Source organism: Lathamus discolor, chromosome 11, assembly GCF_037157495.1.
Source record: "Lathamus discolor isolate bLatDis1 chromosome 11, bLatDis1.hap1, whole genome shotgun sequence".
Classification (NCBI taxonomy): domain Eukaryota; kingdom Metazoa; phylum Chordata; class Aves; order Psittaciformes; family Psittacidae; genus Lathamus; species Lathamus discolor.
The window spans coordinates 4,182,326-4,210,319 of record NC_088894.1 but is presented as its reverse complement, the minus strand read 5'-3'; the positions used below and the strand labels follow the sequence as shown (position 1 = coordinate 4,210,319).

General features: G+C 51.3%; 2 protein-coding genes across 10 annotated transcripts in view; both read left to right on the top strand.

The window, feature by feature from the left end:
• Nucleotides 1-4: 4 nt before the first annotated feature.
• On the top strand, nt 5-17,093 carry GGT7 (gamma-glutamyltransferase 7). Of its 6 annotated transcripts, none has more exons than XM_065691297.1 (16): nt 124-212; nt 1,825-2,248; nt 2,788-3,014; nt 3,943-4,094; nt 5,045-5,159; nt 5,625-5,692; nt 5,826-5,899; nt 6,340-6,533; nt 8,257-8,344; nt 9,022-9,149; nt 10,871-10,959; nt 11,691-11,843; nt 12,378-12,495; nt 13,212-13,349; nt 14,154-14,253; nt 15,730-17,093. In XM_065691297.1, the coding sequence occupies exons 2-16, from the start codon at nt 2,182-2,184 to the stop codon at nt 15,891-15,893; spliced, it is 1,875 nt and encodes a 624-aa protein (XP_065547369.1). In that variant the 5' UTR covers nt 124-212; nt 1,825-2,181; the 3' UTR covers nt 15,894-17,093. The 6 variants fall into 6 exon arrangements, with proteins under 6 accessions (XP_065547367.1, XP_065547369.1, XP_065547370.1 ...); XM_065691298.1 differs by lacking the exon at nt 124-212 and adding an exon at nt 238-1,461 and having other exon boundaries at nt 1,586-2,248; XM_065691299.1 differs by lacking the exon at nt 124-212 and adding an exon at nt 2,418-2,572 and having other exon boundaries at nt 2,196-2,248.
• A 4,585-nt stretch (nt 17,094-21,678) lies between these two features.
• NCOA6 (nuclear receptor coactivator 6) overlaps nt 21,679-27,994 on the top strand; it is a 42,766-nt gene continuing 36,450 nt past the window's right edge. For 2 of the 4 annotated variants that reach the window (XM_065691973.1, XM_065691972.1), the window contains exon 1: nt 21,679-21,784. The gene's annotated coding sequence lies outside the window, so the exon portion shown is untranslated. The remainder of the gene's footprint in view (nt 21,785-27,994) is intronic. The other 2 variants (XM_065691971.1, XM_065691970.1) reach the window with 2 other exon arrangements.

Genomic DNA, 27,994 nt, shown 5'->3' with positions numbered 1-27,994 from the left:
TCCGGCGGCGGCGGTGGCGGCGGCCATGGCGGTGCCGGCGGCGGCCGAGGCGGGGGCAGGCCGGCAGCGGGCCCTGGCCGCCGGCTCGCCCGTGGACTACATGAGCATCACCAGCTTCCCCCGCCTGCCCGAGGAGGAGGCGGGCGGCGCGGCCGAGGGCGGCCTCCGCGCACGGAAGGAGGAGGACGCGTTCCTGGGCGAGCAGGACACGGGTGAGGGGCGGCGGCCGAGCCCGCCCGCGGCCCCGCATGCCCCCGGCCCCCCTGGGGCTCCGCTCCGCCCGCGGCCCCTGCCTGCCCACGGGCCGCCCGCGGGGCTCCCTGTCCCGGGCTCCCAAGGCCTCGCGTGCCCCCGGCCCCTCGGTGCACAGAGCATCCCTGCTGCCGGGAGCGCGGCTCCGGCAGCGCCGGTGGTGCCGTGGTCCTGGGCCGAGCCCTCTGCCTGGTTTGAGTCCATCGCTGCCTTCTCAGTGCAGGGAAGCGGTTCTGTCCACAGGCCGTGTTTCTCCGAGCAGCGCTGCCCTTCGCGCCCTGCTCCATGACCCACGGGCAGGTCTCTGCCTCACTGACCCCAAACCCCGTGTCTGAGCCGGCCCCATGCATCCCGTGTCCTCCACCCTGTGGCACTGGGTGAAGCTCCCGGTGCCCGTTCTTACCCCGCGCCGCCGGGTGCTGCTGGGTGAAGCCGCGCATGCAGCTCTGCAGGAACAGCTCTTTGAAAAGCACAAGGGCTCTCTCATGTGCAGCACGGGCAGGGTCTGGTGTGGCTGGGCTGTGCAGGTGGCTGCTGGAGCTGCTGCTCTCCGGCCGTGTGGAAACTCGTGTTCATTGACGCTGTGTGCACATGGCAGAAGCCGGCCGTGCTTCTTCATGACATGGTAACCACCAGTGGGACCAGCAGGGAGGGAACCCAGACCTTTGGTTTCTGCCGCCCAGAAGAGGAAAGGAGGAAGCTCCCGTTGTGCAGTCCGTGATGGGGCCAGAGCCCCCCGAGGGACTGAGCAGTCCCACATCGCGGTGCCTGCCAGAGCCTGCTCCTGGCTGACTGCTTTCCATCAGTCCTGACCCCAGACGACCTCCCTGTTGTCCCCATGCAGCACCAGTGGTCACAGAGATGAGTGGCTTGCCCAGGGCCACAAGAACGAAGGGACTTTTGCATGGGTGGGAGAGTCCTCTCCTGTGGTTGCTCCCTGGATGTTCATGTCCCCTCGTGCTGCTCTGGGCTGTCACAGTGCTGAGGGAGCAGAGCAGTGGGGCAGGGTCCTGGAGGGGTTGCGTGGTGGAGCTCAGCTCACTCCTCGTTGCTTCTGCAGCCACCAAGGGTGCCAGGGGCTGTACGTGACATCCCTCCCCCGTGGCACCCCATGCCAGGCCAGTCGTGGTCCCCCACCAGTGGCACCCCAGCTCATCACCCCCAGCCAGGCCTCCCACTCTGCCCGGCTCACTTGGATCAGATGTGCCGGTGAGGGGCTCTGTGCGTACTCGGAGGCGCGGTTTGGGGAAGCTGAGCCTTTCCCAGTCATGCTCCTAAATCACTGCAGCATGAATGAGACTAAATTCACTGTGAGGGGATTCCCTGGCTGCAGGGGATTTGATACTGCTTGCAACATCACTGAAATTAAAACTATCTCCCTGCCTGGCCCAGGAGAGCTGCACCCCAAAGGTCTCTGTAATGTCCTGGCAAGAACAGGGCTGCCTCAGCATGGTAGGGTGATGGGGGTGCAGGGTTTCCTGCTCCCCTAACCCAAAGCCAGGAAACATCCCCTGTGCGGATGTTTCCTGTCTTTTCCACTCAGTGTTCCTCTTGCTCTTCTTCCCACCACAGATGTTCAGGGCACTGCAGACACCACTGGCTCTTGGCAGGACCCAGAGAATTGATCCAGGAGCTCTGGGTGATGCCCTGAGCTGCTTGGTTACATTTGGTGCCCAGCAGGGCAGGTCCCTGCTCCACGTGCCCAGCAGCTCCATGCACAGGCAGGGCACGCTCAGCCAGCACCTTCCCTGCCACGAAGGCAGCAGCTGAGATTCAAGGCATCTTTTCAAGTAAAAGAGACACTTTCCCATCCTGCCGAGCATTGTTCGCTGTCGGGTGGATGCCCAGCAAACCCTGCCCCATTGCCTTTGCCTTCTTGGAGCTGCGAGCAACTTGATTCCAGAGTGGGCCTCATCAGCTGGAGGAAGCATGAAATTAAAGCAGAGCCTTCCCTGCCGTCAGAGCGGGTGGACACCCCGAGCTCTCCGGTTTGCAGGTTTGCTCCTCCCTGCCCTCCCCTTCTTCTTCAGCAGAGGTATTTATTTCCTGCGCTCAGGCCGTGTGTTTTGCTTCACCTCTGTCCTGCTCAGGTGCTTTAGCTCAAGCATAGCTCCAAATAAGGCTGCTGGGTTTTCTTTTGAATGTCTTGATCTCCTCTTCTGCAGTATTGCTGCATTTCAGAGACCTGTTTGCAAGTCAGTGCTGTGTTAAGCGTCCCTCCAAACGGAGCAGTAACTGTGTGCCCATCACTGAAGACTGATGAATGGACTGAAATGGAGCAAAATTCAGGGGGAGTTTGTCCCTCTTAATCTCCAGGGAGGTCAGTTTGGAATAACTAGAGCTAAAGGAAGGGATCAGTAAAATGACCTAAAGCAGCATCTGAGCCAGAAAGTCTCTTGAGAGCTGGGATCAATAGGGAAGGTAATAGCCTTGCTGGAAGGGGCACGGTGTAATCTTAGTGCTGGGTAAACACTGCAATAAGAGCTCTGTGTTTCTCAACAACTAACGCTTGTTTTCTCCCTGCTGCCCACAAAGACCCGGACTCCTTCCTGAAGTCTGCGCGGCTCCAGCGCCTGCCCTCATCCTCATCCGAGATGGGAAGCCAGGACGTGTCTCCTCTCCAGGAGACCAGCAAGGACCCTTTCTCTGGAGACTGCAGCTGCCGGCAGGACGGACTGACCGTCATCATCACCGCCTGCCTGACCTTCGCCACAGGTGTCACGGTGGCCCTCATCATGCAGATCTACTTTGGGGACCCTCAGGTAAGACAGAGCAGTGGCTTTGTGGTCGGGCTTTGTCTCTGGAAACAGGGGAAGCTCCCTAACTTTTCTCCTTGCCAGCAGTTTAGGTGAGCCCCTGGGTGCTGACTCTGCAATCCGACCCCAAACTGTCTTGAAAGGTTTTTGCTGTGGCTGAGGGTTGTGCTTGGAGAGGCAAGTGGGGCTCTTAGTGCCTGCCCCAGGCTGTGCCTGGCAGGTCTGGGGGTGCTGCCAGGGGGAACCAGGCAGCCCCGCTGCTGTGGCTCCAGCTGTGGTTTGAGCCAGATGTGGATGCTCACTGAAAGCAATCCCCAGTTAAGCAGAAGGCATCTTTCATATATCTGCACTTGGAGAGAGTTTTATGGATCTGTATGTCCAGGCTCACCTCTGGAAGGATCCATCCAGGACCAAGCAGGGGAATAGCTGAAAACAGAGAGGAACCTCCTGCTGATCTGTCCCACAGACCAGTGCTAGATTGCAGAGCAAAGGCAGCATGGCCATGGGGTCATACCTGTGATTGCATTAACCCTGGTGCTGGCACCAGCAAAGAATGAGAACAAGCTGTGGTATGGGGGGGATGCTGCATTCTTTGCACCTGTATTCCTGTTTCCAGTGACCGCGCTGCTGCAATGCACTGACAGCACACTGTCACCTACTGCTCTTGAGGATTAGCCCAGCCCTGCTCTGCAGTTGTGGAGGATAGGGTGGGATATGGCCTACCAGGTTAGCACGACTGTTGAAAGCTGGCTGAGCTGATGTCCACAGCCGGTGCGGGGACGTGCCAAGGGATACATTACTCCCACTGGCATTTGGAGGCACCTTGAAATGCACATCAGCCACAGCTGTGGCGCTGGCCTCAGGCTTCAGGTCGCAGCTGAAGATCTGGGTGTCCCAGCTCCCCTGCCCAGGCACAGCTCTCCTCTCCTGGCAGATATTCCACCGTGGTGCCGTGGTGACGGACGCTGCGCGCTGCACGGCGCTGGGCATAGAGGTGCTCAACACGCAGGGCTCCTCAGTAGATGCAGCCATCGCCTCAGCCCTCTGCGCGGGAGTCGTGAACCCCCACACGTCAGGGATTGGTGGGTAAGTGCTGGTCCCTCACTCCTGTGCCTGTGGTTGTCCTCAAGCACGTGGGTTCCCCACCAGTTGAGAGTTGCCTTCATGGTGGCCCAAGTACCAACACGTGGGACCACGTCTCTGACATCAGGTGGTGGCACCGGTCCTGTGCGCCCAGTTAACAGCAAGGGACAGAGACAGCCAGGGAGGGAAAAGCTGCATCTGCCATAGTGGCAGATAAAACAAGTATCAGGCTCAGGAGGGTTGAAAAAGTGCCCACAGGCTGCCAAGTGCCAGTGTGAGTGTGCCGGGAGCTTGCAACACCCGGGCTCAGTCCCAATGCTTTCAGTGACTGAGTGCTTCCCTCCACCAGCTCTGTTCCTGCTGCAGCAGGAGGCTAGGATCCGAGCCTGGCTCTGAGCAGCAGCCATAGGAGGTGTGGTGGTGAGGGGTGGCCTCATCCCGGCTCTTATTCCCAGGGTGGCATCCGCATGAGCCTGGTGCTCTCAGCTCTGCAGGAGGTCTCAGGAGCATTGCATAAAGCACTGCCATCTGATAGCTTCTCCAGGCTGCGCCACTGATTGCTGTTGTAAACCAAAACCCTGGTTTGTTGCAAAACTGCTTGGATTAAGAAAGAAAATCCCAGATAGTTGCAGCCTGGCAGTAGAACAGAGCCAGGAGCCCTCTGGCCAGTCTGGCAGGGACTGATCCAGCCTTGCTGCATGCTCAGCATGGGGGCTGCCTGCTTCCTGCACCAGCCCTGGCTGTGTTGTCCTGAACTGCTCCCTGGGGAAGGGCAGCAGCATTCCCCAGCACCCCTGCCCAGCCCTGGGTTGCTGCTGAGGCTGGTGACCTGCTACAGTGGCCCCATCACACTGGGACTGGCCCCAGCCCTAGAGGCACCCGTGCCCCTCATTTTGGCTTTGTCCTATTGCAAGGACAGCCAGTGCTGTGCCGTGACCCCCATCTCGCTGCAGGGGTGGGGTGATGCTGGTCCATGACATCAGGAAGAACAGGAGCTGGGTGATCGACTTCCGTGAGGTGGCTCCCCTGGGCATCCCGCTGGAAGAGGACCTGCAGAAAGACACCAAGGTGAGGACTGGTGTCCCGTGGCCAGACCCTGTAGGGCTGTAGCTGGCTGATGTCTTCAGCTCTCCTCTCTCTGCTACTCTTAGGCCAATGGGGAGATGACGGGCAAAGATTCTGATAGATCCCAGGTCCTATAGACATGGAGAGTCTAGGGAAAATGCTTCTTTAGCATGTCCCTCAGCAATGGGGAGCTGGGAGAACAAGCGTCCCAGGAAGGAGCACCATCCCATGTCATTCTGCTGAATTGTTTCTCCAAACTGGGTTGAAACCAGGACTGAATTTGCCTCTTTCCTTCTAAAAACTTTCATTCCGTAATTTGCTGTGCTGCTACAGACCTCTTCCCCAATCCTAAAGACCATGCAGACACTCCCAATGTCAACATGAATTGTGTCTCCTTGACTTGCAACTGGGGACCATGTCCTCGTGGAAAGGAGATTATTCTTCCTTTTTGTCTTTCCCATTGAACAGCCAGGGCTGCTCGTCGGGGTGCCAGGCATGCTACAAGGAATGCACCAGGCACACCAGTTACACGGGAGGTAAGACATGAGGCTGGCTGGGGAGGGCTGTCCTCGTGCTGCACAGGCTGTGCCCTGGGGTCCCTGTGGGGGAGCTGGAAGCACACAAGCCCTTGTCATCAGACCCTGTTCTTTGTCCTTTCTCCTTTGGCAGACTCCCATGGTCCAAGCTACTGGGTCTTGTGGCTGCTGTCGCCCAGGATGGGTTTAATGTCACGCATGATTTGGGTGAGTATCTAAGGGGGAGCCAAGGGTGGCTGCTCAGCACAGGGGAGCACACTGGCCACTGCTCTTGGGTGCAAGGCAGCTGGGGATGTAGATGGCTATTCAGGGGAAATCACAGCTGCTTGGACCTGGAGATGGATGGTGTTGGGAGCTATGGTCTGCAAGGGAGAGTTTGGCAGAAGCAAAACTGGAGCCCTTTCCTAGGGCTGGTTGGGGTCAGGTCAGAGCAGTCTGTGTTGGGCAGCTGCCCAGGGACCGCCAGGAAGTGCACTGGGTTTCTTTGAGTATCCTTCCCAGCTCTAATGGGTGCATGATCCAGCCTCCCTCTAGTCGTGAAACAGGGCAAGAGCAGCAGCGAGTCTCCAGCGTGTCCATCAGGCAAAGTCCCCTGTGCACCTCTGCACTCTGCCTTTTCTGGATGTCCTTCCCCTTCTCACCTGCAGCCAAAGCCGTAAGTGAACTGAAGGACCTGAACTACTCTGACAAGTTCCGGGAGATCTTCCTGCCGGATGGGCAGCCCCTGCTGCCTGGGATGTTCGTCAGGCGCCTGGACCTCGCTGCCGTCTTGGAGCTGCTGGGAGCAGAAGGGGTGTCCGCTTTCTACAGTGGGAACTTGACCCAGGAGATAATCTCCGAGGTGAGCCGTGTTTGCCCCTGCCTCTGCCCCAGACCACACAGCACAGCCTGGGTCAAGGTGACAACCTAGTGATAGGCCGTAGCCAAGTGTCAGCACAATGACTGGGACTAAGGTGTGGAGCCTCCTTTTCCTTTCCTGCTCCTGCCACTGCAGTGGTCTAAGAGGCACACGGGTCACTTCCACAGCCCAGAATGAAACCTCTATTTCCTCTATAACCAAGACAGACTGATTTTTGAAAGAAAAAAGATGTCTCAGTTTCAAGCCCCCTCTGGGCTATTTTGGGGGTTTTAGCCTTTTTAGGCTGGTTTTAGCCTTTTCCCCATAATGAGGGGTGCCCCATGGTTGAGAAGCAAATGTTTGTTAATGGGATGTAAGGTACAAACTCCAAGAATATGGTTTAAAAAGAAAACTGTGAGTCTTGTGAGCAGAGCATCAGCCGGCCTTGGTCCCACTTGGGCTGGCCCCAGTTTAACTCCTCTTGTTAGAGGTGCTCTTGGAAAAATAGCAGCAACCAAGTACTTACTCTGGTAAAACAAACCCAAACAACTTTCATACCTGTAGAGTTGCAGTCAGGGTGGTGAGTGGCACCCGTTGTCCCTACCAGTGTGCTTCAAGTGATGCACGTTCAACATGTCAATAATCTTTAATGGGTTCGTTCAGTGCAGGCCTTGGATATTTGTGAGCTTCCTGTCTGGAAATTTCCTGTGGTTCACCTGGACCACAGCAGAGGTGAAGAACCAGGAATGGGAAAAGTGGAATGGAAACCAGGAATGCACCAAGCTCATGGTGCATCCCCACAGCTAAAGCCTGCTTTATCACCCTATTCCACTGACTGAAGGATGCTGCAGGGAAGCACAAACTCTCTGTGGAGGAGGAAGACCCAGGGTTGAACACTGAAGTCCCTGGCCATCTCTAGGATCAGGTGCACAATTCCAGCTTTGGTTGCAGAGCAGAGCAAAGTGCTGGCTTCCCACAGTGTTCATTGCTCCAGGAAAGGGAGGGCATTGATGTGGTGAAATCAAGTAAAGCTCCAAAACACCCTGCCCTTTGTTTCCATCCTGTGGCAGGAAGGCACTGGTTCAAGAATGTGCTCTCTGGGGAATTTGAGATGGTGTCTGCAGTGTGTGGCTGACCAGAGCTTCTCCCCTTTCTGTGTCATCAGGCTTTTCTTGCTCCATTCCCTGCCGCTTTGCTGCTTTTCCACTGTCCGAGCTCCATGGAGCCTTGGGTTCAATCTGGCCTGTTCTCTGGGACTGCTTTAGGAAGCAGGCAGGGATCCCAAGTAGGGGATACATCTTACTTTGCAGCTTTGGAGTGGTTTGATGTGTTGTCCCCCACAACATAGAATCGTAGAATGGTTTGGGTTGGGAAGGACCTTAAAGATCAGCAAGTTCCAACCCCTTGTATTGGCTTTCCTGCACCAGTGATTCACCCATTTCTGCCAGAGAAGGACTTTTCTTGCCAAGTTAGCTGCCTAGTTTAGAAACCAGAGCACGCACAGGTTCTTTGTTCTTGCCCATTTCTGGATGGAAATCCAGAGGACTCATAGCAGCAACTCACCCCAGCAGAACCTCTCACAGGTTGTGTGGCTTCTCCTGGGTGGAAGGAAAGAGTTGGCCCATTGTTCTGTTGGCAGAACAGGCTTTCACCTGGGCCAGCACAAGGAACACAGAAAGCCTGGGCCCAGCTTTCTCAGTGTGCTCTGCTTTGCTCTCCTGTGCAGGTCCACAGCTATGGAGGAGTCTTGGTGGAGGAAGACTTCAGCAATTACAGTGTCACAGTGGAGAATCCCGTCCACACAGTCTATCGAGGTACACACCTGACCCATGGCCATGCAACTCCAGATACAAGTTTGCTTCATCTGGCAAGAGGTGGTGACAGTGTTTAAACAGAGGCACTGAGGCCCCTACAGAAAAGCCCTGCAGGGAGTTTCCTGTTCTTGCCTGCTGACACTGATGGTCTTAGGCAGCTCAGGAGGTTTTCATTACTTTGAAATGAGCCTGGTTTTCCTTGATAGAGACCAATGGTATCTTGATACTGTTAGAGTGTAAAGATGCAACATGATCATATATGGATGCAGTGTCTAGATGGAAGCTGGACCAAAGGCTAGTGGCTGTGTCTGAAGGCAGTTCCCAAAGTTGTCATTCTTTTCTAGAAATCCCTACTCTCCTTAAAGCTGTAACATTGCAAACCCATTTTACCTCCATTCTTCCATACTATGGTTCAGAAACCAAGCAGCCAACCAGCAAGAACTGAATTTCAGATCTAAAAAAGCATCCCAATTTGGTCTTCCTTCATCCATCATGAAGAAACAGAAAGCTACAACAAGAGTGGTTTGGGAAATGCTTCTCAAATCATATTGCTTTCCATCATTTCCCCTCAAATCTGGAAAGATTTCCCTGTCCTCAAGCACACTAGCTTGTGGGAAAGTTATCACTGGGCAGTATCTGACTAAAGCAGCTTCATTCCTCTCCTTTTCCTGTCACAGGTCATCTTGTTTTCAGTCCGCCACCTCCACATGCAGGTCCTGCACTGATCACAGCACTGAACATCCTTGAGGGCTTTAACATAACCAGTCAAGTACCCAGGGGGAATATCTTGCACTGGATGGCAGAGGTAGGAGAAGGTTCGACGTTTGGCTGAATTCCTTGTGCTGCTAGAGAATAATTGATTTATTCCTTGGTTGTACAAAAATGTTTGTAGGTAATTCCCAGAGGAGAATGAGCAAATAGACTGCTAAGGTGTAAATCTGAGCTGTGCTGCTGCCTCAGGTAGGTGCAGACACTGGAGCCTCCTCCTCAGCTGAGCTCTTTCTTGCTTATGCAGAGCTTTTCCAGAAGAACAAACTGTGGCTTTTGCCCCTCTCTTGTGCGCAGTCATCTCTTCAGAATGGCCCTGCAGCAGCTGAGCCTGATCCCATCTGTTTCCTCCACCTCCTATCTCCAGTGGCCCTGGCCATACCAGAGCACTGCTGGGTCTCTTCAGGGTGTCAGCAGTGTGGTGATGACAAGGAAAACTGATCCAACACTCTATGTATCTTTTAAATCTTTACATTTTAGCCTACCTCATGATCTCAGTGGTCCAGATCATGATTTTTCCAGGTTTTAGGGCTGTCAGCCGTATCAAACCGTTGCAGCTTCCCAGGAAGTCAAGCAAGTGCTCCGTTTCCTGCTCTGTAAGCAGAGTTGTGTTCTTAGATGCTTAACTGATCCAGAGCTGGGTCTTGTGAGCTGGGAATTTTAAGCAAGGATGGAACCACATCCTTGTAGCAGGCAGGTGCTCGGAAGTTACTGCCTCTCAGCAACAATGCAACAACTGGAGGTGTTACATGCTGTAACTGCCTGTGCAGAGGCAGAGAAGGTTGACTCACGCAAGTTATTTTTGAGTTATATTCTAGAAGCTTTGAATGAATCTGTGTGCTCTGCATTTGCACCAGGCCAAGAATTTTGCGCCCTGGTTACCCAGCTGAGGGACAGCAACCTCCAGATAAAGGGCAGTGACTTCAGAAGATGTGTAACCGTGATTACTGGGGACCACATGTCTGAACACTGAGATTCAGACAGTCCGAGATGTCCTTAACCTGTGCCTATGGAGTGAACGTGATCTGCTTATTTCAGTGGAGCTCTTCCTTGGCCACCAAGCCTCTTGTACATCCTCTGCATGGCATGGTGGTCAGGAGGCTGTTTCATGGAAAAGGCACCTTCTCCAGAAGTTAATCATATTCTACACTGTACGTCAGAAGATAAATGTTGATGCTTCAGGAGAAGTTGTTGATGTGTGGCACATACGAAAGCAGAAGTCACGTATAGCTAGTGACCTGCAGGGTACTGTCTTGAATCTTGAATGACAATGGCATGAGCTGCAAGCTGAAAGTCGAGTACATTTCTGCTAGGCACAGGCTGGCTAGATTGAAGAGAACATTTCCTCTTGTGGCTGTCCTCTGGCTATGCACTGTAAAACCAGGGCTGGATAAACTGTGTCTTTTGAAATTGCATCTCCCCATTTTTAATGGACTGGCTTAGGCAGGATTCTGCATGTATGAGACACCAGACCCTTTCCTCTTTTCACACCATCATTCCCTTCAGTGTGCTGGGACTAACGCTTTCTCTTCACACACTTTGGATGACTTACAACTAGGAATATGGGTAGCAGCTGGTGAGCAGAATAGCTTGTTTCTGCTCAACAGTGGTGCTGTGTCAGCAGAGCTTCTGGCCAGAGGCAACAGTGATACCTCTTCCTGTTTGAAGTATCAAAAGTTATATTTCCAGGGCTACCTAAACGTTTTTCTTCCTTTTCTCTGTTTTTTCTTTCTTTCCTTCTATCTGTGTTCAATTTAGACATTAAAAATAGCCCTGAGCCTAGCTAGCAACCTGGGAGACCCATCTGATGATGTGTCCATCACCCACGCTGCAGAAACCATGATGAGGTAGGTCTGAGGCTAAGGGGCACGGTACAGTGGGAAGGTGTGTAGTTTGGATATCATTCCTGGATTTGCTCTTCGGAGTGCACAAGGAAACCTGATTTTTCTTACCTGTTTTACTGAGGACAGGTCAGTCCTTGAGGGTTCACACTTCCACAAGGATCACAGCTGATGCCACAGGGCTCTGGGGACGGATTGTGCGATGTCCTCACACAGACGTTTCCTGGAGTCAGCATGATCCTGAGGGTTCCTCCCAGTTTCTCACCCCTCTAATATTCCTTCTCAGCAGGTTGGACAAACAGCTTTCCATGTGGTCATGACCACACAAGCAGTTTCTGGCTCTCCCTTCCCACCATGGGCTTCGTGCCTTTGCAGCACATGCGGGAGAGGCCAGGCCTGGGGCTTCAGCCCAGACTCCCACTTCAGAGCCAGGTTTAGCCACAGTTGGTGGCCAAAGCTGGGCTGGATTTGCCCTCCTTCTGAGGGACTGCATTCAGCTGGGTGCTGCCACCCATTGTCCTTCAGGGGGGAGTTTACCCTGTAGACAGAGCAGGGAGCTCCATGGAGTTGCCTCTTCATGCAGACTGAGTCCTCTTGTCTCCTTCCATTGGGTGAACTGGAGGAGCTTCCTGCCCTCAGTGCCAGCCCCCCGAGTGGCTGGGTAGATGTACCCCAGGAGATGCTCAGCTTCCTAAGCTCATTCCTTGCTTTCCTCTCTCTCTCCCTCACTGCTGAAGTAAATCGGAAGCTAATTCCCTGTGGCAGCTGGTTAATGACTCCCAGTCCTTCTCATCTGATGTCCATGTGCCTCAGTTCTCCATGGAGAGTGGACCTGCTGCTAGCCAGGTCCTTGTCATGGGACCTGATGACTTCATTGTTGCAGTTGTAAGGTAAAGGATTTACTTCTTCCCTCTGTAGTGTGCTCAGAGGGTGGGAGCAGGGAGAAGAAAGCAGATTCAGCAGGGCAGGATGGGACCAGACCTGGAGCTCTTGGTCTGCTGTGTCCCTGTTAGTCCTGCAGCAGCAGAAATGGGGAACATGGGGTGGAGATGTGTGAGCTGGTGCTGCTCTGCCCTGTGTAATCCTGCAGCCCTCTCACAGTGAAATGTGTCTGGATTGGCCTGAATCTGATCCTGGAGAAGAGGTGGTGGCCAGAGTTGAGGACTGATGAGAGTATGGAGACAGATCCATCAGCTAGAGGGGAGTCATTAAACACAGAGAGGGACAGAGCTGCTATTGCCCACATGGTTCCTGCACCTGAGTACATTGAGACTTTCACTCCTTACACCTAGCCAGTCCTAAAGACCTACTGAACTTGGCTTTGTCAAGCCAAGATGAGACAGAAAATTGGAGCCCTGAAAGCCTTCAGGTGAACAAAAACCACTGGGAGGGCTGTGGTGAGATTTCTTCCTATTTCTTTTCAGTTCTTTGAATCGTCCCTTTGGCAGTGGGATAATGACACCCTCTGGAGTCCTCCTGAACAGCCAGATGTTGGACTTCTCCTGGCAAAATAAAACAATGAACCACTCCATTCCTAGGCCGGTAATGAATGACGTGTCACATTCTCTATTTGAGCTGTCTGTACTGCGTTTTGTTTCAATGTTATTCTCATCTCCACAACAGGGAGGCTCTTTAATGCCTTATTAATAACTGAGAGACAACAGTCTGTAGAAAGCTCCTAATTTTTCATTATATGAGTCCCTGAAACAAAAGTCAATGGAAGGCTTCGTGTGTATCAGTTGTCATTTATAACGCAGTTGTATCAAACAACACTGCGCATCTCATCTACCTATTTTCCTTGCAGTCCAGATGCAATTTAGAGCAGCCACCCTTTTCTGTGGACTCAAATTCAGGACTCCTTTTATAACTTGGCTCTCTGCATGTTTAAAAGTAACAGAAAGCAGAAAAAAGTCTTCAGGTCTGGGAAGGAAACAATTACAGACCAGTACTGGTGGCTTCCAGTGCTGCCTTGTTGTTTCTTCTTGCCATGTATTGTAAAACCATCCCACTTTGCTGGGGTGGTACTTCAGAATGGGTGAATGGTTCCATATACCTTCTGGAAGAGAGACATGGTGTGAAACAGGACAAATCCTGTTAACATCAGGGAGCATTGATGTCAGTGAGGATGTCAGCCTAGAGAAAACACACAAGTGCAATCCTGGCTGCAGCATAAAGAGTAAGGAGTGAACCTGCATAGCTTGAGCAAAACTTTAGTTGACTTGTTGAACATTTTTGGTGTGTCCTTTCTTCAACTGCAGCACAATCTCATTCAGCCTCGGAAACGGCCCTTGTCTTTCCTGGTGCCCACCATCGTGAGGCCATCCGAGGGGATGTGTGGGACATACCTGTGTCTGGGAGCCAACAACGGGGACAGAGCCTTGAGCAGCATCGTTCAGGTCGGTGCTGCGCTGGGCCCTCTTCTCTTGCACCCTTCCTACACCTCATAGTTGTAGAGTAAAAGCATCTTGGCAAAACCTGTAATAGTTTGTGGCATTCTAATACCTGTTCAAAGCTCGTCGTAAGGATCATTAGGGGGAAAAAAAGAGCATTTTGTATTCAGAGAATTGCAGGAGACTCTCAGCCCTTTAAGCCCTTTTCCCTGTGAAAAGCTCCTTTTAGTGCACTCCCAACTGAATTCCTCCCTGCTCAGCACTTCTATAAATTGGGCAACTCCTCCTAATTTCTGATTTGTAATGAGGTGAAGTTCTTGCCAATGGCTTGATTGCGTGTACAGCAGCAATGGGTTGCTAAAAAGAAAGGCACAACAAGAATGTCTCCCATTTTCCTTACCTCTTGGAAGGCATTATTCCCAGCAAAACTAAAGCCAACCATCGCTTCCTAATGCTTTTTGTGGAGAAGTCACGTGCTGAGCTTTTGGCTGCAACAAACACGTATTTAGAGATTACATCATGTTCCAGACACACAACTCTCCTAATTTAGCAGAAAGACTGTGACAAAAAGCCCATGCAATCCTCAAAAGCTACCACGTTTCCACCAGCAATATACAGCCCATATTTTAAGGGCCTCTTCATATGTGCAGTGCCCTGCGTTAGTTCATGCAGTTTGGTAAACAGTTCAAAATGTGCCTTGCCTGCTGCACCTGCAGATGCTGGAGCCACCAGTTAAGGGGCTGCTCAGGGGGTTGGCTTGTCCTCTTTCATTACTATTTTTATGATTGAGGATCTTTTATTCTCTTTCAGGTTTTGGTAAATGTTTTAACATTTAACAAGAATCTGAGTGAAAGTTTGTCACTTGGTCGCCTTCACCCCCAGCTTCAGTCCAACACCTTGCAGGTTGACAGTGAGTATGGACACTGGCTGGGTTGTCTTTAGAAAAGGAGCAGGATTTTCTTAGCACAGTGCTGCAGAAGTGGGATGGCCCAGGGCACCACTCACCCTCTTCCAGGGTACCCAGGGTGTGCGGAGGGTTTTGGGGAAGACAACAAGCAACAACCAAGCTTCTTCAAAGCTTGGGGCACTTGCTGAGCCATGCATCTCCCTCTTGTCTTGGGAATGCTCCCTGGCTCCTCCAACACCTCCTGTCCAAATGCTTTCTGGTGCTTCTCCCCAGCCTCTTTTCTGTCCCAGCTCACCTCCTGGTGGCACCCTTGTCCTGTCCTTAAAACCTTTTGGCAGTCTGGTGGCATTGGGGGTATCCAAATAAACAGGACTGCAAGCACAGCTTCACCCAGACAGGTACGGAAGCTAGCAGCAGATCTTCCTGCACTGCCATAAATGATATCCTTTTGCTTTCCAGTCCCTGTTAACTCCACCAGCTGGGGAGCAGGCAAAGCTTATGGCAAGGCTTGTAGTTTAACAGTGCTGGAAGTGCAGCTGACACTTTGGAGACTGTACTGCCAGCTCTTGTCCTTGTTGGTAAAAGTCTTGGTCTATTTGGTGTTTTTCAAAAAGCCCAATATCTCACCAGAGTCAACCATAAATGAAATTCCATTCTCATTTCACACAAAGTAGCCAAATTTTCTAGGCCTTCCTATTTCAGAGGAACATCTAAAAAGGTCTGTCAAGTGTAACCTCCAGACTTGGAAACTAGAGTGTAATTAAAAGAAATCCAAACCTCCTGAAGTTTCTCATCTGTGGGTTTGGACATTTGGCATCAACAAGATATATGTTAAAACACATCTGCAGTGTGTATAGTTTAAATAACTGTGGTGTGCCTGCTTTGTCCAGCTGCATCCCAGCTTCATGTCCTCAGGCACTTCCATTCATGCAGAAATTACAAAACATCAAATAAACAACATAAAACCAGGAAAGCTTTTCCAGCCACCTAAGGTAGATGGCTGGAAGATGAAGAGATATGTGAAAGGGAAGTTGGAAGGCCTATCACAAAGTCAGTCATTTGGCAGTGTTTTACTGTTGTTTGTTTTGAACCGCCTTGCATCTTATTTTGACTAGTAAGTGTTAATACTACGATTTGTAACTAAGCTGTTAAGAGCAGGGACTGCCTGTTCTGTAGAAGAATAACTACAATAGGTGCCAACAATGTATTTTTTCCATTTTCCAAAGAGGAGGATCTTCCACATCTTTAAAGGGTCTTCTGGATCCTCTCATTTCCCCCACCACACAGAGCACTGCCCAGCTCTGAGCAGCCTGTGCTGCTACTCAGCACGTCAGATAATGCTCACCCATCTGGGACACCCTCTGAGGAGGCTCCAGGCAGCTTCCTTCATCCTGCAGATCCCAACAGGATTAGAACAAGGCTTTGCTTCAAAGGCAACAGTGGTTTTAGTTACAAACTCCTCTTTCAAAATCCCTACAGGTGGGTTTCCTGAAGAAGACATTGAACTTCTTGTAGCCAGGGGCCATCAAGTGGATAAAGTCAAAGTGCTCTCCCTAGTTCATGGGACCAGGAGAACCAACAGTTTCATCATTGGCCTGAAGGATCCCAGGAGCGTGGATGCTGCCGGAGCCACGGTATTGTAGCACCTCCCAGACAACGTTCACTGAACAAGGCTGAGACAAACCAACCCACATGATGTGCATGTTCTGAAAGGAACCCTTCCGCACCTGGGCTGGGAGCCCCCCACACACTGCTGAGTACTTTCTGCACTCCCCACCCAGGATGGCACTAGAGGGGTTATAGCAGCACCAACATACAGCACTCTGACTTTTATTGTTTTCTTTTCTTTTTAAATGATTTGGATGGCAAACAGCCCAGTCCGTGTCACGGCAGTGCAGGAGCACACTTTTCTTTCAGCAGAGTCTTGCTAATAATACCAGGCTTTTCAAAAGCCCAATTCTAGTCAGCATCTTCATTTTAGTGAGCAACATCAGCGAAGGAAACAAGATCTGATGATGGTATTGTCATCTTCATCTCCCTGTCTTTCCCAAGGTCATTCTTCGCCTCTCGTGGTTTAGCCCATAATTAATACAGGCTAATGTAGTGTTTGTAGGTGCCTGTATCTGGAATATTGAGGAGTCCTTTAATGCTCTGTATGGGCCAGCTGGTTTTTACCAGCAGGCAGCCTCCTGTGTTAGTTCCTTATCTCACATCCCAGCATACCTTGAATTTTGGCAGTAACTATTTTGAATCAAGTCGCTGTGCAGACTCACTGCAGTCTGATTTTGTAACCAGAGCAGTGATTTTCAATATCTAACAACTTGTAGGCCCCCCAGTATTTTTCTTACAGAGGTTCAAGCTTCCTCCATGGTGACTTTAAGCTTAGTGGTAGTGGGCTTAATTCTCTTAGATATGTTTTGGAGACATCTTAGCAGTGAGTACTCCACAGACCTGTAAAAATCAAAAGACCATGGACTGAAAGCCACGTGGAGAGAGTTTGGAGAGGTTCAGGGCTTTCCTTACACTGCCTTGTCTCAGTCTGCCCTGAAAGCCTGAATGGTGTAATCCCTATGGAGAGGCTTGAGATTTTCTGCTTACTAAATTCATGCCTGCACTTTGGCTCCATATTTTGATACTGGTGCCTCTATTGGAAAAGCTCAAGAGAGTGAGAGAAAAGGTACGAACCAAACACTACTGAGAGAATTTTCTGTCCACATCATGTAGTGCAAAACGCAAGAATACTTCTGCATTTCTTGTCTGAAATAGAGTGAGGAAATAATACCACATCTGACAGCTGAACTGCTTTGTTCATCCCACATTTGGACATTTCCTTCTTTTTTTACTAGCAAGTCAGGGACAAGTGGCACTAAATTCTGGAATTTGATCATTTTCTGTGGTCTAAAATTTGATTATTTCCTTCATGGTGAAAACGCATATATATATATATGTACCTATGTCTGCGTATGGTTATCTTGGTCTCTCATTCGATGCTTATACCTCCTCCTGAGGGAGCCCATAGCACCCATCAGTTTGTACCACACCTCCTGACACTCGTTGCCGTTTGACATGGGCAGCTTTGGGGCAGTCAGAGCACTGTGGCAGATAACTGGACTAATTGCACCTGCCAGCTGAGGATCATAAAGCATCTTACGTGAAGCCCTACACGTTGCACCAAGGGAGGACAGAGATGCTTTTATGCTCCACTGAAGTGCAGCCACCCGTGAAAAGAGCACGGCAGCAGGTGGGATCAATGGTATTTTCTGTTATAAATGAATCAGTGGCCTCAGCTGAGAGATGGGGAAGTACAGTGTTGTCTTTGGGATGTTGCCTTCTATACCACCACACTGCCCGTGGGGCAAGACAAGACTTTTTTCACCATAGGGACATCAAATCTGTTTGACTTTCTGTCATCAGCACTAGAGTTGGTCACTGACCGAAGCTGTAATGTTCATGAAACTTCATGTGTCTTGGAGCAGACCACTTCAGGTTTCATGGGAAGGGAAGGATGCAGTTTTGTGCAGTGAATCTCACAGGTGGAAATCTGGGGGTTTCTGGTACAGTACAGCAGTGATCTGTCCCTTGGGCATGGAGGTTTGCTCTGCACAAATAGGTGGTCAAGTCATCATCACTGCACTACTTTGCACGGAACCTCACAAAACACTTTGAAAGATAAAATTCCTCCTTATTAACTGAATTCACCAACTCACTCCTAATGCGGGAATCTGTGTATTCATTTGGGAGTTAAAGACACTGGCCTTGATTCAAAAGGGCACTTACACACCCCAAGGAACAATTTCACAGCAATTATTAAGAACCTTGAAATAAAGCATGTTCCAAAGTGCTCTGCTGGGTCATGGCCTGTGTGGCAAAAGAAGATTTAAAGAAATTGGAAGATGGGACTTGGGCCCCTAGGTCATGGCTGAGAGAGGTAAAGATATTTTGAATGAATTCCCATTTTCTCAGTTTAAAACCAGCATCAGTATAGCACAGATGTATTTGATACAGAAACCTGTAATCTGCTAATTGGCCCAGTGTCTTTGATACTTTGCGTCCATCTGTTGTGATGAGATCTGATGGGTTTAATGTGAGGTACCAAGAAATACCTGATTATACTGTACAGGTGAACCTAACATTGTGAAATAAAAGGCCATATTCAGGAGACACGTGTGCACAATAACTGTGTTGATTTCAGCCTGGCTATTGCAGTGTGAGCTCAGTTTGCCAGTATTCTCACAAAGACTTGATGCCATTCATGAACACAGGTAACAAGCAAAGCTTCACGAGATACTGCTGCTCCCCTGGCTGCATCCAGCACTGAGTGCTGTGTATAAATGCCTAAAGGGGAGGATGAAGCAGAAGCACTGCCATCCTGCAGTGGTGCGTATGAGGATGCTCTGGCCCCTCGGTTGTGCCATTCAGGTTCAGGTCCCCACTCTCCAGGGATGACAGCCACTGTCCCACAGCTCTGCTGCAGCTCTGCCAGTGTCTCTCTGAGGGGTCCCTCAGCTGGGGTGGCACATTCAAATGCACCTATTCAGCATCAGCCAGGCTGCCAGGGGAGCTGGACCCTCCGGTGGCTGCTGGGTCTCTGGCTGGACCATCTTGGAGCCTCCTTCCACAACCCAGCAGGCTGCCATGGACTCATCCCAGACACTGATGTGTTGGAGAGAAACGGGAGTCAGGCCTCGGTAAACACTGTGAGAGGAAACCTGCATTTCTTTCATGAACACATCAAAACCACTGACGATTTTGTAAGGCTTTGGAAAGGATCAGGTGGAGTGGGAAGAGCTCCTGTAGCATCCAGGTATTTTCCTCACAGCAGTTTTGGAGAGCTCCTCCATACTTCAGTGGTGGACATCCACACGCTAGGCAGAGAAAGGAGAGCTCTGAGAGGCAGATCTGGGTTTTGGAGAAGCAGTGTGCAGCCGGCAGGAGAGCCCATGGAGTCGGAGCATGGGAGCACCACAATGCACTGCCCAGGAAGGGCCCTCCAGTGGCCACAACGTTATCAGCTACAGTTCAACAAAATCCCGGATCAGAAGTGATTGTGACTGCAATGCAACAGGTCTCCCTTCCTTCGCTGTAAGTGAGCGTTGTCACAGTATTAGAGGAGAACTTACTTTGTTTGAGTCATTGTATAATATTTGAGTTTGGGAAACCCTGAAGCTGGTCATGAGTCTACCAACTTTTTCTGTATGATGCCTTCCTTTTGAACATGCTGTCATATGAAAATGCACATAAATATAACCACAGTTTTGGTCGTCCAGTCTCAGATGCCTTTCTCTGTTCTGCTTGTGGACGATGAAACAGCTCAAACAGTTCTCTGTGTGTTGCACACAGCTCTCCTTCTCTTTGGGTGACATTGTATTAGGGTGTCATTTGTTTTGCAGCAAAGCTTCAGAATCCAAACCAAGTCGGGGTCTGCTCATGGAGGGGCTCCACAAACACAGAATGAAGGGATAGATTGAGCCCCCGCCCCCAGTCTCATCTTGATCACGGTGTACAAAGGCCCTCAAGACCTAGAAATGTTTAAGCTACACAGGATGGACCCAGGCTCTGCAGGGAAACCCCTAAGGATGACCTTGCAAAACACACACAGCAGCACTGATGGGAAACACGGGGATTTTCTGGAACCCACACTCGGATCTAACGGTGCCAGAGCGGGAACACAAGAGGCTTTAGGGGAAGGCAGGAGGAGGAGGAAGCTGAATGCAGATTGGTACAGAAATGTCTCCTGAAACAGAGGAAAGCATAAAGGGAAGGAGGGAGGAAAGGTAATTCTCAGATACTGAAGAGCTATTCTCTCAGCTTCCTGTGTTTCCAGCCTGTCTCTGGTGGGAGCAGCTTAAGGCCAAGTGGGGAATATCCACATTGATGCAGACAGAAACTCCCCGACAGACAGTCGGATATGGGGAACATTCCTCATTACCACCCCTGTGACTGACACCCCATCACCTCCTCTGACCCCTCTGCGGGTCTCCTGGGATCTGGGGAATGGCTTTTCTCCCATCCCTAGTGCAATAGGAACGTGTTGCCAATGGGGTCCCTGCCCCAGAAACTGGGGAAGAGCAGGAAAAGGCACCAAGGGAATGATCCTTTGGTGAAGAGAAGCTCAGTGCTCATCTGCCAGCAGGGAGCTTTAGAGCTGCAAATGCAGAGGAAACACGCAATCTGCTCACAGCTTCCCACACACCAACAGCATTTAATTATCAAGATAGGTCATATAGTAACCATGATGTTCATTGTTTTGGGTCCTTTTATGGAATGCATTGCTATGTCAGTTTACAAAAGGAGATTTTGTGTGTGTGGTGCGCTATAGCGACAAATGAGCTGTGGGACCATCGTATTGACAAGGTTTTACAGAATAAAACCCCATTTTCCTCTTTCTGCGTTGTTCATCCCACAGTGATCTGGGATGAACACCCAGTCTGGCTGGGAGGGCTGGAGCCACCAGAACTAACCCATAAGGTGTTTCTGCAGGACCAAAGCCTTTATTTTCCCCACAAAAGACTCTTGGTTCTCTTACGAGCCTGAAACAGGCATTGCCATGTGTGTATTGTCCTTAACCACTGCCAGGTAACAGGTTTGTGCCTAAAGCAGGGAGGAAAACAGGCATCCGTGCACTGGCACCACCTTCGTATGCTCATTTATTGCTTCTTGTATTAATAAAGGCTTGTGGGAAGAGGTGAACCGAGGGCTCTGTGCCCTGTTCTGGGGGGACCCCCGTGTGCCGAGGGGTCTCTAGGCAGCAAGCACTGCCCACTGGGCCCGTGTGGTAACCAGGTAAACAGGCTTGCGACTAAACCCGCTCCCTCCCCGGCTTCTTTCCCACCTCCCCAGCGCAGCACACAGTGCAGTCTAATTCATGGATCCTTACAAGCCCGAGCCCTCCTTGCAGAGTTCCTCTGGTAAAACTCCTCTGAATTACGACCCTCTCTCCCCAGCAATTTCCTATAAACGCTTTAATTACTGTTTTGTGTGGAACTCCGTCCAGGAAACGCTCTTCATTCGCTACGGAAGCGCCCGCTCGCCCCGCAGCCCCTGGGGCTCTCCTCAGGCGGGAGGACCGGACCGGACCGGCCCGGCCGCGCTTCCACCGTGCGGGAAGGAGGGTCCAGCGGGGCCGCTCCCGGGGCGGGCCCAAGGCGCGCTCCCCGCCGAGGGGCTGCGCGGCCCCGGTACCGGGAGCCGGTGCCCGGGGAAGGGCTCACACCAACCCCCCCACCGCCCCCCCCACCCCTCACGGCTCCCCGGCTCCGCGCGCTCGGACGCAGGCGCGCGCGGGCGGCGCGGGTCACGTGCCGCGGCGGCGGAGGGAGGCGGCGGCGGAGCGGCGCTGGGTGTCCCGGTGTCCCCGGGCCGAGCGCGACACCCCCCCCCCCCCCTCCCCTCCGCTCCCCTCCCGCCCCGCGCCTGCCCGCCCGCGACGCCGGCCCCGCGGGCCCCGCTCGCCGAGGCGGCCCCGCGCTCCTCGCGGCGGCCGTGGCGGAGGCGGCGGCGGCGGCGGCAGCAGCAGCGGCAGCGGCAGCGCCAGGTGAGGGCGGGGCGGGCTCTCGGCGGGGCCTTTCCGCCGGCCCAGGGGGGCGCGGGGACCCGGCGGCCGCGGCGGGCGTGACAGAAACAGAGGGGCGGAAGCGGCGCCCCGGCGGAGCCCGGGCTGGCGGCGGCCCGGGCACGGAGCAGGCCGGGCGGCGCGGCGGGAAGGGGCAGCCGGGCCTGGCCGGGGAGCGGAGCGGGCTCGGGCTGGGATGCCAGGCCGCGGGGAGCTGGGGGCTGCCGGGGCCCGCGGGGAGCATGTCAGCGGGCAGCGGGGGCCGCGGCCTGGGCCCCAGTGCCCGGTGAGCCCGCCCGGCCGCGGCCTGCAGCCTGCCCCCGCCTGCTGGACGGAGCTGCCCCGCCGAGGGCTGCGGGACCAGTCCCAGTTCCCCCGGCGTTTGGATCGCGGGCTCTGCCGCGACCTGTTAGAGCCGGAGACAGGCCCGCGGTCGAGGAGAGGGGCGCTGGGCCGCCGTGCTGAGGGCAGCGCTCGGTTCCCGGGGAGGGCAGCGCTGCTGGGCCGGCCGCGGGCAGCCACCGGGGGCCTGTCAGCAGCGGGAGCGTCTCCGGGCTTCGGACGGTGTTTCTGATTGTAGTTTCTCAGCCCTGACCTCACGCGGGCGTTTGACGTCTTTGTACGATGTCAGCGACAACGCGTTGACGTTTCCCTGAAGCCAGGCTTTTGTTTGAGTTCCTCGGTGGCTCTAAAGCAGCCGGAGAAAGGCTGCTCACATCGTTCCTTCGGCTTGATTTCTGCACCTACTTCTAGAGCCCCTCGGGGTTCCGATTCCTTCAGGGAGTGGGAAGCCAGGAGCTTTTCTGTCGCTCCGTTGGTGTGGTTCTGAAAGCTGCGAGCTGTAGTGTTGTGGTGAGCTTTGTCTGTTCATAACCCCTCAGCTTCCGCACACGCACGCCTGTGCTCGCGCCCCGAGCTGAGAACTGCACCAAATCCTGTCTCATTTGAATTTTATTAGAGGACAACCAGTGCCTCTCGTTGGTGTTTGTAGTTAATGTGTGTCGTAGGCTTTCTGGCTGGTTCGTTAGCTAATGCATCTTCCAGTGTTTCCGTATGAGAAAACAAGCTCAAGAGAACACGCTTTGCGTTTACATAAAAGGTCGCCAAGCACAATAACCACGAGTTTTTGGCTTTAGCAGCTCTTTTCCAGTTGCAGGAAGTGTTCCTGGCTTTTCTGTGTGTCTGGTGGGGAGAGAAACAAAGGTCTCAAGGCACATGTCCAGAGTGGCGGAGTTGACAAGCCTCGGGATTAAGGGAGTTACCTGCAAGAAATCTGGAGAGGGATTTTATCAAAGGCCTATAGAACAGGACAAGGGGGAATGGCTTCAAGCTGACAGAGGGGAGATTTAGATTAGGTATTAAGAAGAAATTCTTCATTGTGAGGGTGCTGAGGCACTGGCACAGGGTGTTCAGAAAAGCTGTGGCTGCCCCATACCTGGCAGCGTCTAAGATCAGGTTGGATGGGGCTTGGAGCAAGCTGTTCTAGTGGAAGGTGTCCCTGCCTGTGGCAGGGGTTGGAACTGGATGAGTTTTAAGGTCCTTTCTATTCTGTGTCTCTGTATTTTGGACCTACAGCAAGGTATTCCATTAGGTCTCAGATTTTGACTGGGATAGCTCCCAGCAGCGCTCTTCAGCCACTGTCTCCAGAAATCCTGTTCTTCTATAGGGCCTGTTCTTCCACAGGGCTTAGAGGGAGGCATGGTTTACAACAGCCTTCCAACTGATGTAGTAATCGTACATTATTCTAGTAAAAAAATAGGTGTTTCCTTGAAGTGAAAACCAGCTCGGTGTGGGGAAACTTGAGAAATGCAGCCTTCCCCTGGGCATCACTAAATTGTCATTGTTTTCACTTATCAATGGCAATGATTTCATATTTTCTGATACCATATTGATGGAAGCTGTAGTTACAGCCAAGTTACACAGACATACTAAATTGGTTTGCAGTGGCAGGGGGCTTGCTGCTAAAGATGTTGAAGAGTTTTTGTGGCTGTGTCAGTTTGCATTGCTGACAGTGAGATCTTTATAGGTTGCTTGTGTACCTCTGGTGGGGAGGAGGTGTGAGGGGTGTCTGGTTCAGAGTCATAGAATCACAGACTGGGTTGAAAGGGACCTTAAAGCTCACCCAGTTGCAACCCCTGCCATGGGCAGGGACACCTTCCACTAGAGCAGCTTGCTCCAAGCCCCATCCAACCTGGCCTTGGACACTGCCAGTGATGGGGCAGCCACAGCTTCTCTGGGCACCCTGTACCAGTGCCTCACCACCCTCATGAGGGAGAGTTTTTTTCCTAACATCTAATCTCAGTCTCCCCTCTGGCAGGTTAAAGCCATTCCCCTTGTCCTGTCCCTACAGGCCCTTGTCCAAAGCCCCTCTCCAGGTTTCCTGTAGCCCCTTTAGGCACCAGAGCTGCTCTAAGGTCTCCCTTTAAGGAGCCTTCTTTTCTCCAGGCTGAACCAGCCCAGCTCTCTCAGCCCGGCTCCAGAGCATCTCTCTGGCCTCCTCTAGATTTGCTTGAGTAGGTCCATATCTTTCTTGTACTGGGAGCCCTAGAGCCGAATGCAGCATGCCAGGTGGAGTCTCACAAGAGCAGAGTAAAGGAGAAGAAACCCTTCCCTTAACCTGCTGGGTCATGGGGTCTCTGTGAGAAATACCAGCGCTGTGCTGTAAGGAAGGTGCAGTGAGGAGAACGCCTGGTGGTGTGCAGACCATTGACCAGGCGGACTTAACCACATGTATTGCAGACACTGTGTTCAAGCATAAACTTGTTCCCTAATGCTGGGCCAGAGCAGAAGTAATGGGAGAGCATGTGTTGTGTTGGGAGAAGTTAAGCGGCACAAGTGGAAGGAGAAATAATCCTACATGACATGGACTTGAGGCAGGGAAGATGTATCCTCAGACTCCAGGTGAGATGTTTTCCATGTGTCAGCCAGGTGACCAACTTACCTTTACTTCACTGAAACTGTGGATGCTGTATTTTTTGTCTTGACACTGCCATGAGCTATAATGTCCCCTCCAGAGCAGATCACTGATGTTCTTAGGCAGGACCTGAACATTTTGGCCATGTAGTCAGTGTGTTCCTTAGTTCATGTATACTGATTGCTGAAGGATTGATCTAAACTGGTTTTTGAAACTTATCTAGTTTCTTGTCCTGTGTCTAGTGTCCTGGCTAATCAGAACAAAGAAAAAAGTCTTTCCAGTGATGCTGTTGCAGTTGAAAGCGCATCTGAGCTTTGGATTACACAGGGGGATAATGGTGAAAGTTTTCTAGAGGCCTTGGAGCCTGGGATTTCTCCCAGTCCATGGGGTATTGGGGGGTCATTTTTCACCCAATGTGTACTCTGTCACTGGGGCTGTCAACAGCATCCTGCCTGTGCTCTGAATAACTGATCAAAAATGGCTATTGTCCTAGTTAAAAACAGAAGGAAGAAGTGAATTCTGTCACATATATTTTGTAGCCTTGAGGTTGTGTTGCAGTAAAGAACCCTTCCTTATGTAGTTGGGGAAAAAGAAAGGCAACCAGCGCGTGTCACGATGGGTCTGGTCTGGGGGGATGCAGGGATGTGTGCAGCAGGGGACACCACAGCTTGTGAAAGCTGTTGTATTTTGGGAACCAAGAGGACAGTTGCTGCTTCTCCAGCTAGAATGAGTGTTCTTGATGCATAGCCCTACACAGGGATTGGGATCGGATCTGTACAAAACTTGAGAAGTTGGAATAATGAATGGTGTCTTGTATAAAATAATTTGTCGACATGTCAACTGCTTATCTGGGACAAGAAATTGCTTATACTGAGCTGCTGATGTGGGAGCCTGAGCGTTAGGTTTGACGGAGGAAAGGGGATCGATTTAGTTGTTCGCACCAAAAGATGCAGGTGATTAAATTTTCCAAGTCCTATATATATCATTTTAATGTTATAATTTTTGTTCTCTTACAACTCAAGCTGGCCCAAAGGGCTGCACAGCTGGTGTGAGATTGGGCTTCCCATCATGGTTTCTGGATAGTACTTACAAAGATTGGATTAAGCCTCCGTCTGCTCATACATGTGTGTAGGTGCATGCTCACAAGCCTCCCTCCTTGCTGGATGACACAAGGAGAATGTGAGGAGTTATTTCTGCCTTGCTTCCTGATAAATTCAAAGGTTTAGTGTCTGTAGTGACATCCTTTTTCGCAGCAGTGAGTGGAGAGCTCGTGAGAGGTGAGATCCAAGGCTTGTATTGGTAATTCTGGCAGGTCTCCTTCCCAGAGAAGTTGAGGAGCAAGTAGTTGGAGCCTTGGGACTATGGCTGTAGGGGCAGGACCTCCCAAGGCAAAACCATGGCCAGGTCTTCTAGTGAGGCTCAGTTAAGAATAGTACTGGACAAGAAATGGCACCTCATCTTCTGGCTGCAGCACTGGAAAGTGTTCCTTCCTGGGGTTTTTAGGGTGCTTTTCCCACCCCTGCAAGCACGCATTGCTATCTAATTCTGTTGCATCCTAGTTTTACCAAAAGGTGCAAAGTTGATCAGTGATGAAGAGCAGCAGGGGCAATCAGTAACACTTTTGAAATGCCATTCTTCCAAAAACCCAGAGCAGCACAAAATAAGCTGCAAGTTTTTATGGAATCGGGAAACTCTGAGAACAATCCTGATTTTTATCAAAAGCTATACCTGCTTGTGCTACATGAAGATGTTGCGGTCAGGGGAAACAGTCTCATTATCGAGTGTCGTACATCAAAGGAATTACTTTTAAGCTGTTTGTTTTAGCTTAAATCTTTTCTTCGTATTTTATAACATTTGAGGATTTTTAAAATGGTATTGAAATTTCCTAGACTTTTATTGCCAATAAGAGGAATAATAGTGCAGAAAACAAGAGGTGCAGTTTTCAGGCAAACCACAGTTCAGAACTAGTAATCACAAGAACACCTGGGCTGGTTGTAGGAGCATTTCTGAAGCTCAGAAAGAGAATTTGGTGGTGGTGATGGGGTGCCTGTGGGGCATGTCACCCCAGCAAGGTTTGACAGTGGTTAAATTCGCTTCAAATAAAAAGTGTGTTGCAGCACAAACAATTAATTGATTGCTTCTCAAAAAGGAGTTTTCTCAGCCTTTGGAAGGCGAGATAAAAGAGAATTTCCTGTCAAGATGCATCTGATTTCAAGTAGCATCTCATTTTACTTGTTTGCTGATTGCATTGAGGGGTCTTGTGAAAGGTTACATACTGTGAAGCTCTATGTAGTACTCGTCTGTTACCAGCTGTGGTGTATTTCTTCCAAATGGAAATATCCTTAACACGTGAAATTAACAATTCAGCTGATGATTGATCAGATTTTACACCCTGTAGGCTACAGCTTCCAAAAATTGCTGATTTCAAGGTAACTTGTGACATGGGGAGAAGGCGGGCGGCCTTCTTGTGTTGGTATCTGGGCTGCCGCAAGTGGGAGTTTCTCCATTGCTAGCTTGGCTGCAGTTGAAGCTCATCCTGGAGTTACCATCTTGCTTTTTAAAGTAACCCTGATGATCTTGTCAGCCAAATTCTGTTGAAATAAAAATTAATGGCTCAGTGGAGACCTGTCCATTGCAGCTTGGCAGAAGTTGCGGGGTTTCAACAAACCAGTGTTCCACTAAACCTGCTGTCAAAATACATCAAGATACCACTGCAAAAGGTCATATGCATTACAAGCTGTAATTTTCTCCTTGCCGGATACACTTGGCTTTAGGTGTTTCATGCTTGAGGGCATTTTGAAGGTCTCTATCAGATAACTTACTGTAATGAGAGTTGTAGTTAATGTACTAACTTTGATTAGTTATTTTCCTTAACCAGGTTTGGTATTGTCACATGGGTAGAGACAAGCAGTGGCTTGTTGTTCTTTCCCATAGCCTGGGCTGACCATACTGTTTCTTACTGGAGCTTGCTAGGGCTGCCTGCCTCTTTTCTGAAGCCATTGGGTGTCCACAGAGCATCTTGTACCCTCCACTTCTCTCTCGGAATGGACATTTGGAGGAACAAATCCTCCCTCAATTCCTTGCGCCAAAGAGTTCAGATGATTTTTGCCTCCAGTTAATCACCCTTCAGCCAGACTTGACTCTCAGCCCAGCCTTGCCAGGACACAGATCGTTTGAATGGGGCTGAGTTCTTTCAGCTTTGAGGCCTTCTTTTAAGCAGCTTTTACTGGGCAAGTAAGGACTGTCCTTTGGCATGAGCTCTTAACACAGCTTTGGAG

Bases quoted from the DNA above. Each gene is read 5' to 3' on its own strand.
- GGT7 (XM_065691295.1), top strand. From the start codon at position 26: ATGGCGGTGCCGGCGGCGGCCGAGGCGGGGGCAGGCCGGCAGCGGGCC. The intron at 5,693-5,825 runs GTAAGACATGAG...CTCCTTTGGCAG, and splicing joins GCACACCAGTTACACGGGAG to ACTCCCATGGTCCAAGCTAC. The intron at 8,345-9,021 runs GTACACACCTGA...TTCCTGTCACAG, and splicing joins CGTCCACACAGTCTATCGAG to GTCATCTTGTTTTCAGTCCG.